At 40.6% G+C, this 12,110-nt stretch overlaps 1 protein-coding gene across 16 annotated transcripts in view; it reads right to left on the bottom strand.

The window, feature by feature from the left end:
- Window positions 1–11,129, bottom strand: part of Cdk19 (cyclin dependent kinase 19) — a 183,978-nt gene extending 172,849 nt beyond the window's left edge. For 3 of the 16 annotated variants that reach the window (XM_087208737.1, XM_087208732.1, XM_087208729.1), the window contains exon 1: window positions 9,645–10,081. In XM_087208737.1, the coding sequence (XP_087064863.1) occupies window positions 9,645–9,772 (128 nt within the window). In that variant the 5' untranslated portion in view covers window positions 9,773–10,081. Of the gene's footprint in view, window positions 1–9,644 lie in introns of all 16 variants that reach the window. The other 13 variants (XM_021251538.2, XM_087208735.1, XM_087208745.1 and 10 more) reach the window with 10 other exon arrangements.
- Window positions 11,130–12,110: the final 981 nt, after the last annotated feature.

Below are 12,110 nucleotides of genomic sequence, written 5' to 3' on the forward strand. Positions count from 1 at the left end.
GAGATTATACTTATAGTTACTTATACAAACTTTAGCATATTTTATGTGAACTTGATAGCATTTACCATAAATTTTGGGGGGGGGGATGTACAAGCGGATTGAACCCAGGGCCTCATGCACACCAGTCAAACCACTGAATTATACCCCCAGCCCTAAAGGTGTGTTTTTAAACAGAAAATACAAAACAGGTTTAAAGCTTGTTAGGAGAGTGTGTTTTTCCTTTAGCAAGACTTACTATATTTTCCCCACTACCACACACAAAAAACTGACTTTTTACATTTGAAATTAAAGATTTTTTTTATTCAAGGTATTTTATATGGACACCAATTACTTGAAGGCTTTAAAGGTTTTTATTTCTCTTTGATCCATTTATTCACTTGTAGATAAGCCCTCAAAACCTCAATTAAAAAAACTGCTGCACACTTGGACCCTGAATTACATCCTGTCATCTCTCTTGAGACTCAGCCTGCATAGTGAATACTCAAAACAGCTATTACAGGAAGTTGTTAGACTATCAGCTATTTATAACTGGACAAAAATCTTTAAACAGCTTTGCAAGCTACCATGTTATGCTTCTAAATCTAAAACCCCATTTTTAAGAAATGGTCATGTTAGTTATTGGAATATTAAAATATTCTCTAAAAAATTGTGTCTTATCCCTTTGGATTCCAAAAGTAGCACTAATGTTATATAGTAACATATTACAAGATAACAGTTTATACTTTAAAATACATTACAACAAAAAAAATTAGTTACCTTTAAATCCAAAAATATTCTAAGCTAAACAAAAACATTTCAAATTGTATTATATTGTCTTAAAATCTTCATACAGATTTCAATATAACCCTCACTGTACTACGTGAGCATTTTTCCAAAGCAAACTCACAATTTACTATCACATAAACTTATTTATCTAGTATATCAAAAATATATTACACAAAAGTGAAAAAACCTAGTCCAACACTGACATCCACAGTATATCCTGCTTAAGCAGGAGGGAAAATAACTTGCACTTCCTCTAATAAACAATTTATAACTCATCTTTATATACTAATTATCTTTAAAGTCTTAACACTATTTTTCCTTATTCATCTCCAGTCTTTAGAGATTTACATCTGGCATAGCACATCAGAAAATAATTTTAGGCATTACTTCAAGAGTAAAGTTTCTAAAGATTTAAATTAGTTTTTGCTTTGTTTTCTGTTTTTGTTTTTTAAGACAAGGTCTCATTATGTAGCCCAGCCTGCCCTCAAACTCCTGGCAATCCTCCTGTCTCAGCCTCCCAAGTGCTGGGATTACAGGTGTGCACCACCACCACGGCCAGTACACTATATTAACGTGCATGAAATACTGCACTTAATAAGATACTTATTGCAGTGTTAGTACTAGCAAAGCTAGAAAAAGTCTAAATGCCCATCAAGCAAGATGATTAAATAAATTATATAAGCCAATAAAACTATTAAGAGGAACAAAGCATTTCTATACATAAGATATGTAATGATCCTCATTTAAGGTTAAAAATAATCTTTTAACCATCTTCTTCTTTACAGAAAGTTGGCTGACTACCACTTCTAACTATGAAATGTAATTTTTAAAATATTTTCCTTAGGCCTCAAAAATAAAGTGTTTTGTTTTGTTTTTTTTTTTGGTGCCGGGGATAGAACTTGGGTCCTTGCACTTGCGCAGCAGGCGCCAAAATCACTGAGCTAAATCCCCAGCAAAAATAAAGTTTTGAAAAGCCTGCATTACAAAAATGACAAAACTAAAATAAACCAATGCCGATTTACTAAGTGCTAAGATACTGTAAGTAATTATTACCGGGGCTTATTACAGGTCCATATCTGTAATCCCAGCACTCTGGAAGGCTGAGGCAGGAGAATTACATGTATGAGCCCAGCCTGGGCAACTTAATGAGACTCTGTCTCAAAATAGAAACAAAAAAAAGACTATCTAGGGATGTAGCTCAGTATGAAGGCCCTGGGTTCAATCCCCAGCATCAGGAAAAAAAATTAATTCACTTCTTTTTTACCATAAATCCAAAATACCAAAATTTCCTAAAGTATATTTAAATGCTGACATTTTTAGCAATTTCTGCAAAATAGCTATTAAAAGCAAAGAAAATTGATTGTTACAAGCAGGCAAGGTGATGCACATCTGTAATCCCAGCAACTCAGGAGACTAAGGTAGTAGGACTGTGGCGAGTTTGAGTCCAGCCTAGACTACTAGTGAGTTTAAGCCCAGCCTGAACTACATAGTGAGAACCTGCCTCAAAAAAAAAAAAAAAAAAAAAAAAATCATTGCTATAGTCTGGCAATTCTAAAAGTGCTAGCCTAAGTGGGAAAAAAAATGCTTAATATTTCAAAATAATCTACCTATTTTCCTTATCAGTATCTATTAAAAGAAACTATCCTGCAAAGCAACACATAATTTCTTAGAAAAAATATACTAGACTCAGTGTTACACAAATACGGTATTTACATCTACCAGTAACTACCTATCTCTTTCAAGCTTTCCAAAGTAATTACTGAAAATATTGCTTTTTTAATTTTTCATTTTGTTTTTTGAGACAGGGTCTCACTCTGTAGCCTTGAATTCACGATCCTCCTGCCTCAGCCTCCAAATTACTGGTATTACAGGCCTGCCCTAACACACTCAACTCAAAATACTGTTTGCTGTGGGTCTCTTTTTTTCTTTCGTTGTTGTTGTGAGTAGTAGTAGTAGTGGTGGTGGTGGTGGTGGTGGTGTGGTACTGAGGATTGAACCCTTTTTTGTAATTTTTTATTTTGAGGCAGGTTCTTGCTAAATTGCTAAACCACCCAGTCTGGGCTCAAATTTGACAAACTGGGTAAATTCTACAAAACATGAGCAGTTCAATATTATGGCTTGGACTCACTGGAAAAGAGGTATTATGGCTTGTGTCTAGATGTACCCCTAAAGCCTCATGTAGTCATAGATGGGACTTTTTCAGAGGTAGCTGAATCTAGAGTGTGTGATGCTGGGATTGATTTATGGTGCAATCCTAGGTCCTAGGGCACCAGGATTAAGGGTGTGAGTGGTACCCACCCTAACAGTCTGGATAAACTAAAGGGGGCAGGACGACACTGTTAAATTTCCTTGTTGCTTTTGCTGTTTTCCAGCCATGAACTGTTACTGTTGCCCCTCTGCCAAGCCACCCTGCCTTGGAGCCAGCCAATTATGGACTGAAACCTCTACAAACTGTGAGCTAAATAAACCTTCCCCTTTTAACTTTGGGCGTATTTTGTCTCAGCAATAAAAAAAGTAACTAAGACAAGAAGGAATCAGTAGCCAAGTGTAAGGCTATCCACTTCAAGATATGAATGCTAATGTCTTCAGATCCCTAACTAAGGAACTGGATCTGATCTTATAAACCATAAGAAATGTACCGTTTCCCAAAAAGAGATATGATTTTATTTTGTAGGAAAATGCTACCAGCAGCAACTTGGATCTAACCATCTATCTGTCCATTTATAGCAGAAACTAAAGGTAGAGCTAATTCAGGTACTGTACTATAAAAATCAGGTAATGGCTAAGAGTATTGGCAGTGCGGATGAAGAGAAGCAGCTACAAATAGTAGAATCTGCAATCCTATGCCATCTATTTATTTCACTGTTGATTGAATCCAGAGCCTTCCTTGCCTGCTAGGAAAGCACTCTACTACTCCATTACATCCCCAGCCTCCTGCTTTCCTTTTTTAAAATGTCCCTTTTAAGGTGAGCATGGAGCCCCTCACCTGCAATGCCTGCACCCTGAAAGGGTGAAGCAGGAGGATCACAAGTTCAAGCCCAGCCTGGACAATTTATTAACTCAGTGAAATTTTTTTTTTAATTTTTTTACAAAGGGCTAGGGATATAATTCTGTGAGAAGATCCTGGTTTCAATCCTCAATGTAAGGGATGGGGGGAGTCTCTCCTATATTTTCCTTTTTCCATATTTTTAATATACATGTATTTTCACATGGAAAAAGTTTGCACAGTAAGATTACCATGATTAATGGAAACATGGCCTTTTTTTTTTTCATTTTCCTCCCATGATATGATCTAGGGAAACATATTAGAAAACACAAACTCAAGAGTTAGATCTACTTTACAGGTTTCATCTTTGCTGGGAGACTATACTGTAACCTCTAAAATCTCTGGGTTTCTCATGTATAGGAAGAGAGCTGAAGCTGGGTATGGTGGCACACATCTGTAATCTCAGCAATCAGAAGGCCAAAGCAGGAGAATCACTGTGAGTTCGAGGCCAGCCTTAAGTACACAGTGAGACTCTGCCCTCCCCCACCTCCAAAAATAGGAGGAAGTTGAACTAGATCTAAAACTTCTGAAAGCTTTAACATGTTATGATTATACTGACAGATCTAATCTTCTAGGGGTCACCAATAAAAATGCACATAAATAACCTATTCTAATTACAAAACAACTATAAAAAAATCCATTTAGGGCCGGGGATTTAGCTCGGTGGTTCTAGCGCCTGCCTCGCAAGTGCAAGGTCCCAAGTTCAATCCCCGGTACCAAAAAAAAAAAAAAAAAAAAAAAAAAAAAAAAAAAAATCCATTTAAAAAGGCAGATATTGGGCCGGGGATTTAGCTCAGTGGTTTCGCCGCCTGCTGCCTGCTGCGCAAGCGGCAAGGACCCGAGTTCGATCCCCAGTACTAAAAAAAAAAAGGCAGATATTATTTTACCTATTATTTATCCATATGTATTCATATGGATACATAACTATGAATACTCAGCAAAGAAAAGAAATGGAATCAAAGAAACAGATTCAAACAGATATCCAAGAGATTAAAAACTCAGGGGCCGGGGATTTAGCTCAGTGGTTTCACCACCTGCTGCACAAGTGCAAGGACCCGAGTTCGATCTCTGGCACCAAAAAAAAAAAAAAAAACTCCACTGAAAGTATATGCAGTGGAATGATCCAATGTGAGGACAGAATATCAGATATAGAAGGCAGGATTGAGGTTGGTGATCATGAAAAGAAAGATTTCTTAAAAATAGCAAGGGACCACCAGAAATCAATCCAGCAGCTGCAAGATGATGCAAAGAAGAATAACATAAGCTTGATCAGAGTCAATGAAAAAGCAGGGGGTACTGCAAATGACATAAAAAAATTAAAAATTAAAAAAAACCTGTTCACAAAAGCAATGGCAGAAAACTTCCCAAACAGGGAAAAAGAATTTGGCATACACATAAGTGAGGCATATAGAACTCCAATTATCCGTTATCAAAAAAAAAAAAATCTCCCCCAAGGCATGTAATAGTCAAGATTCCAGAAATTCAACACAAGAACATATATGTACATTTATTTGTGAAGGACTTCATGATATACATTAAAACAGACACAGGGCTGGGGATTCAGCTCAGTAGCACCGCACCTGCCTCACAAGCGCAAGGACCTGAGTTTGATCCCCAGTACCAAAACTAAACCCACACACAGTCACCAACTACTCATCTGAAACCCTAAGACAAAACTGAAACTGTAAGATGTCTCTGTCAACCATTTCACTTTCAATTACTAAGTATCTTTGAAAAACACATACCCAAAAAGGATTCTTTTGTTGCAGCAATTCAAGAGACTAAATGTATGCGAAATTGAACAGTAGTATTGTTAGGTACAACAGTTTTCAGACATAATGTACTATGCTATGGAGTCATTTTGTTTGAACCTCTTAAAGACAAAAAACTTTTTAACAGTCAAAACGTGTCAGGAGTGATGGCCACCTGCCTGTAATACCAGTTGCGTGGGAGACAACTGCAGTAGAGTTTCAGGTCAGAGGACAGCTTGGGCAATTTAGGGAGACCCTGCCTCAAAATAAAATTTTAAAAGGGGCAAGGGACATAGCTCAGTGTTATAGCACTTGTGCAGCATGCTTGAGGCCCTTAGGCCTTTCATTTTTGCAATACTGGTTCAACCTCCAGTACTGCAAAATTGAAAGTAAATAAAAATGTTTCCCCCAAAAAATAATAAAAATAAAAATAAAATGTTTCCAACTGAAGAAATAAGGACTTGAAATTTGTAACCATAAATTATGTATGGCTTTCTATTAATAAGGAAAAACTATTTTACAAATTATTGGTCATATTAAAAAGTTCAGATATATTATTCTCTTTAAAAATAACTTTTGGGGCTGGGGGTATAGTTCAGTTATAGAGTGCATGCTTAGCATGCACAAGGCTCTAGGTTCATTCAATCCCCAGCAACAGTAAGTAAATAAATAACTGTTCAGCCTTTTTTTTTTTTAAAGGGGGTCAGAGTTCCTCCAAAACAAAAAGGTAAACAAATGACATTTTCATTGAAGGTGAAAAACTCTTTAGAGAAATAAGTTCTGGTGTTCTAATGCACAGTAGAGTAACCTATAAATAAATAATTCTCATGTATATTTCTATTAAGCTATCAAAAAGGGTTTCTAATGTTTTCAGCACAAATGAAAAGATTTGAGAAGATATGCTGGCCGGGGATTTAGCTCAGTGGTTCCACTGCCTGTCTCGAAAGCGCAAGGTCCCGAGTTCAGTCCCCGGCACCAAAAAAAAAATGTTTATCTTGCCAAACTTTATACATCATTTACCTGTAGTGAAACATCTCACAGTACTCCACACATATGTACAGTTCTTATATATCAAATGAAAAGTAAAAAGTGAAAAACTGATACAGTCCCTTACATTTCCAGCCTATTATAAAGTTACGTAACATACTATAACCTAAAGTCCCAATTAAGGGGAAATAGCATGCTAAGATTTTATAAACTGTAGCATTGAACTACTGTGTAAGCAGAGGCTTTTTTATTGATATTTTGTTATTCTGTCCAGTATTTCTAAAGATGTGAACAATTTGACTATACACTACATTACATTTCCCAGACATTTCTCTTTAACCAACCCATGTGATTTCTCTCTTGCTCCTTAAAACAGTGTTACACATTTTTCTGAGCTAATCAAAATGAAACCTGTGGAGGTAAACTAATTTACAATGATCAGAGTGTAAAATCCTTTTCTATGCATGTATGGATCACAGTTTAGAACCACCATTAAAAATATTTTTGTTCTTGCGCCTGGCATGGTGACACATGCCTGTAATCCCACCACTCAGGAGGATCACTGCAAGTTTGAAGCCAGCCTCGGCTACATAGTGAGTTCAAGGTCAGCTTGAACTGCATAACGAGACCCTGTCTCAAGAAACAAAAACAAAAAAAAAATATTTGTTATTTCAAGTCTCTAGCAATGAACATAAAGCTAATCTCACTGCCAACCAACAAGAGATTGCTTATTGTAAAGACACAAATTTCAAGCAGACCCTTGATCCAAAAGGGGTAAAAAAACCCTTCATTAGGGCAACCTATTCAGGACCCCTCCTGTATCTCAGGAGCTATTCTTATTCTCCATTCTTATTCCCTATTCCTATTTTCAATAAATTTTTCTGCTCTTAAAAAAAAAACCTTTATTAAGTTTTTTCTTACATGTAATACAGTGATTTGAACTAACCCTGTCAGATTCCAAAAGTTTCTTTTTAAGCACTCTATTTTGAAAATACAAAACCAAATCTTAAAGAACCTTTATTAATTCTAATTAACAAATTTCACTCAAGAAGGAACTGTATTCAAAGAAAGAACTTTAATAGAGGGAGAATATTTAAAAATAATAAATAGGCCAAGTATGATGGCGCACACCTGTAATCCCAGCCCTCAGGAGGCTAAGGAGAATCATCATGAGTTTGAGAATAGCCTGGGCTACAAAGTGAATTCAAGGCCAGACTGTCTCAAAGAGACAGAACCTGTCTCAAAGAATTAATTAATTAATTAATTATTAATAAATAGGAAGAAATTATATTTTTTGTTTTGTCCAAACTATCCTCTTGAAATTTAGAAACAGAATTTTTAACTTTCCCTAAAAAATGACTGCTAAAAGGCTACTTTAAAAAATAAAATACATTTCAAAATTCTAGATAAAATACATTATAAAGTTTGCATGACGAATATGGGAGGGAGAACCTCAGAATTACTTTGTAAAAACAATATCCAAACAGTAAAACTGAACTGAGCTTCCCTGAAATATATCTGATAAAGAGTTTCACAGGCACACCAGTATAACAAGTACAGTGAACATTCCAAAACAAAGTCCAAGTCAATTTCAGTACTCTAAATTCCACGATATATATCCAAGACACCTCATAATTAACTGCAAAAGTTACTAGAAACAACTGAGTACTACTGGCCTGGGTAGCTATTACATGAAAAAAAATTAAAACTTGGACAGTATTTTGTAAAAATACTTCATGATAAAACACTTCATGACGTTGCTTTTTGTTGCTCCTTTTATGAAATTGGTAAGCACACCACCTACCTACTTTGGTCCAGACTTCTTGAACCAAACATATCAAATTACAAGAGTCCAGAAAAGATAACGAGCAATTCAAATCTTAACTAATGTCATTGTGGTTGATAACCCATTTATTTATTTAAAAGTGTTGTGTTACAATTCTAAAAAATACAAATAAATCCCTTCTGTATAGTTTGACCAAGAAGGACTAGAACTTGGGCTCCCAAACCCTAGGGGAGGGAAATTCCCGCCAGGATGAGACAGAGACTAGGATAGGTTTCAACCTACCCTTCGCAGACAGGAAGCTGGTTCCACCTGTCCTGCCTGTCTGCCCTCCAGGAGGAAGGACAGGCGTTCTCAAAACATAAGCCAGCTAAAACAATGACTTCCAAAGGGGGTCCCACCGTTCACTCTCAACTCCCTGGAAAACAAGGGTTCAGGCCCAGTTCTGTGTCACTCCGTATTCCGTAGTTGATAATCTGGATGGATCCTCAATAAACCACATCCATTTGATAGAGCCATTTGGTAGAGGGTGAAAAGTGGAGGGCAGAAGAACACTCTAGATACCCAAAGGGGAGAGGAGGAAAAGGATACCAGAGAACTGGGCGAACTCGAAAGTTAACGCTTGCAAAACACACCATCTATCAGAAGGTCCCTTCCTAGAAGAGGAAGGTGCAGAATTCCAAATGTAAGACTGCGAGATCAGAGGCAGGTGAGGCACTGTGGGGAAGGAGCCAAGAGTGCCCCAGGAACAGCAAGAACTGCGCCGCGACGCCAACCGGCTGGTTGGCCCCAGTGTGGAGGTCGTGGCCAGGTGGCGACGACCCGGGAGTAAGACCCAAGGGTCGACCAGGAATCAGGTGCCCCAGCGCCCGACGTGCTCGCGGGCGAGGTTTCAAACGGCCGCCCGGTGAAGCGCGGCGCCGATTGGAAGTTTCCCGACGACCGTCACCTCCCCAGGGCTGGACCGGGAAATGCACCAGCCAAGCCCTCCCAGCCCACGGCACCCCCCCGGGAGACCTGACCCTATAACTCCTCCTCCAGCCCTGGTCCGCAGAGGCGGCCCAGAGACGCAGAGGTGCCCCGGGGAGCGGAGTCCCAGCCCCAACAGGGCTGCGCAGCGGGAGTTCGGGAGCGCGACGGGGCCGCGCAGGAGGCGGGCCAGCGTTCCTCAGAGTCCGCCGCGGGACGCGGCCGCGACCACCGCGCCTCGCCCCTCTGGCCTGGCCCGCGAGCTCCCACCCACCCCACCCGGTCGCAGCAAAGGCGAGGACCCGCGCGAGCCCACTCCCCCCCCCCCCGCCCATGCTCTTACCCATCTTTCCGCCTCGCCTTGTAGACGTGCCCGTAGGTGCCGCGCCCCACTTTGCACCCTTCGTACTCAAACAAATCCTCCACCCGCTCCCGCTCCGCCGCCAGCTTCGCCTTGAAATCATAATCCATTGTCTGCTTCCCCCATAGAAGCACCGGGACGCGGGGGCCGCCGCCGCTCAATCCCTCCTCCTCCTCCCCCCGTGACTGTCGCTCTACTTCTCCAACAGCCGCCTCAGACGCGCGCGTGCCGCCCGTTGCTCCGCGGTCCGCCTTCAGCAAGGGACTCCTCGCCGGCCCGGGCAACCACCTCCTCCACCTCCTCCGCCTCCTCCTCCGCGGCGGCGGCGGCGGCGGCGGCTCCCGCAGGCACCTCCAGTCCCGCCTCCCCCCTTCATTTCCTTGTTTTGGAACCTGGTGGGCCGCGCCGCGGCTTCCTCGAACTCATTAACAAACCAGCCAGCCTACCCCGAGGTCGCAGGGCATCCTGGGAAATGTAGTCCAAAAGGCAGAGGAGTGAGGGATGTTTCCCACGCCCGGGAAATACAGCTCCCAGTGTTCTTGGGCCCCTGCAACTTCGCCTCCTGAAGGCATGCACGCATGCGCACTGCTGCCCCGCCCCGCCCCGCCCCGCCTTCAGCACTGGGCCCCCGAGTCTTGTGAAGGTGGAGAGCGCAAAGTTGCAGAGAGCTTTCTGCGAACCCGTTGGAGCTGGGGACCAGAAGGCTCTTGCTCTGCTGAGAAGAAGGTACTCCCGCTCTAACTGTCCCTTGACGAGAAGCAGGATGGAAAGCAGCTAATAATCGCCTTGCCCAGGAGTTTGTTTCTGAGACTTAGGAAGCGAGGATTGTGGTTGAAATTGTAGTACTGCATTTTGTTTGTTTTCTACGGCAATTGGTCCGCCCATCGCCCCCTCCCACCGCCTCGCCGCTCATTGGCGGAACCTGAAGAGTGACGTCCACTTTGGTGCGTGGGTTTCCCCAGGCTTTGGCTGCGTTCCCGCTCTTGATTGGTAATTGAATGTTCTCGGTTCTTCCTGATAGGTTAATCTTTTTTCTTTACGATGCAAAAAACCATATTTCAAAACCTGAACATTCAGCGGTTTCCTAGTTCTCTTGGCGTTGTTCTGAGGCGAACATGTAACTTCAGAGCCCCAGCAACCAATCATCCTTTTTTTGGCGCTCTAGTCGATTTTCTCCTAGCATATGCGGTTTCCATAGCCAACCCTTTTTTTTAGCCATCTGTCTGAGGAAAATTAAAGGGCCTGAAAATGCAACGTTTAAAAAAAATCATATTGGTTGTATTGTGAAGGTTTTTTCCAGTATTCATAATGGTGAGGATCTCCTAGAATGTTGAAGAAAGTCCCCATAGTTGAAATGAATATTGATTCATTATGGTGTTGGGGCTCAGGACACCACCCCAAAATACGACTGTAGGAAACCAGAATGTGCCACGCTAAAATATACCCCTCTCATCCGAGTTCGATCCCCGTACCAAAAAAAAAAAAAAAAGCCCCTCTCACACATTGATGACTTTGAGCTAAAAGAAATTTAGAATCAGCCAACACCTCCCCCCCAAAAAACTCTTCACCTCCCTCACACTGCCTAAAATAAAGTATGAAATAACTCTTTAGAAGAGAGAAATTTACATTTATAAAGGAAATTTTCATTAATAAAGGCTTATGTATCAGGAAGATAGTTATTTCCAGACATCTTTTACCACCGGAGAGTCTGCCTAACAAGACAAATTTTATCCCCTTGCCCTCCCTTCATTTGTGTCCACTCCCCCTCAAAACTTCCAAGTCCTTTTTATAGGTCAGGATACTTCACAAGTTTCAATCTTCTGACCCTTTTTAAAGTCTCATTTTGGAGAATTCCCAAGGGCTTGTGCATATGTATATAAAATTGTTTCTCTGTTGGCATTGGGCACAGTAGTGTAGCTACTCAGGAGGCTGAGACAGGAGAATCTCTTGACCCCAAGAACTCGAGGTCAGCCTGGGTGGTTGTCGTTCTGTTAATCTGCTCTACTTATATTTAATTCACACATCACCTGAGCAACATAGAAGCGGGGAGGGAGATCATTTTTCCCTTCTCTACAATGGCGTGCCTAATGTCTCAGATATTTGGGATACAAACCTAAACATAATTGGTGTGAGGTAAAAGCTTAATATTTTAGCACCTCTAATACTTTATCCTGCCTTTTAAAAAACTGGTCCCACATTTTCTTTCTGTACTGGGCCTAGCAAATTCTGTAGCTAGTCTGAATCCATGACACATGTATCAGTCAGGGTTCTTATCAGAGTAACGGTGCCATATAATATATATTCTGTCTGTGTTTCTGGATCTGCTATATGTGTATATATATATGTGTATAATCTATATACACACATATAGATACTTACAGTTTTTCAACTTCACAATGGTGTGAAAGCTATACCCATACAGTAGAAACTACATGTGAAATTTTAAAT

This window comes from Heterocephalus glaber, unplaced genomic scaffold, assembly GCF_053883595.1.
Source record: "Heterocephalus glaber isolate CG9 unplaced genomic scaffold, H.glaber_assembly_v1.0 deba00000942, whole genome shotgun sequence".
Taxonomy (NCBI): domain Eukaryota; kingdom Metazoa; phylum Chordata; class Mammalia; order Rodentia; family Bathyergidae; genus Heterocephalus; species Heterocephalus glaber.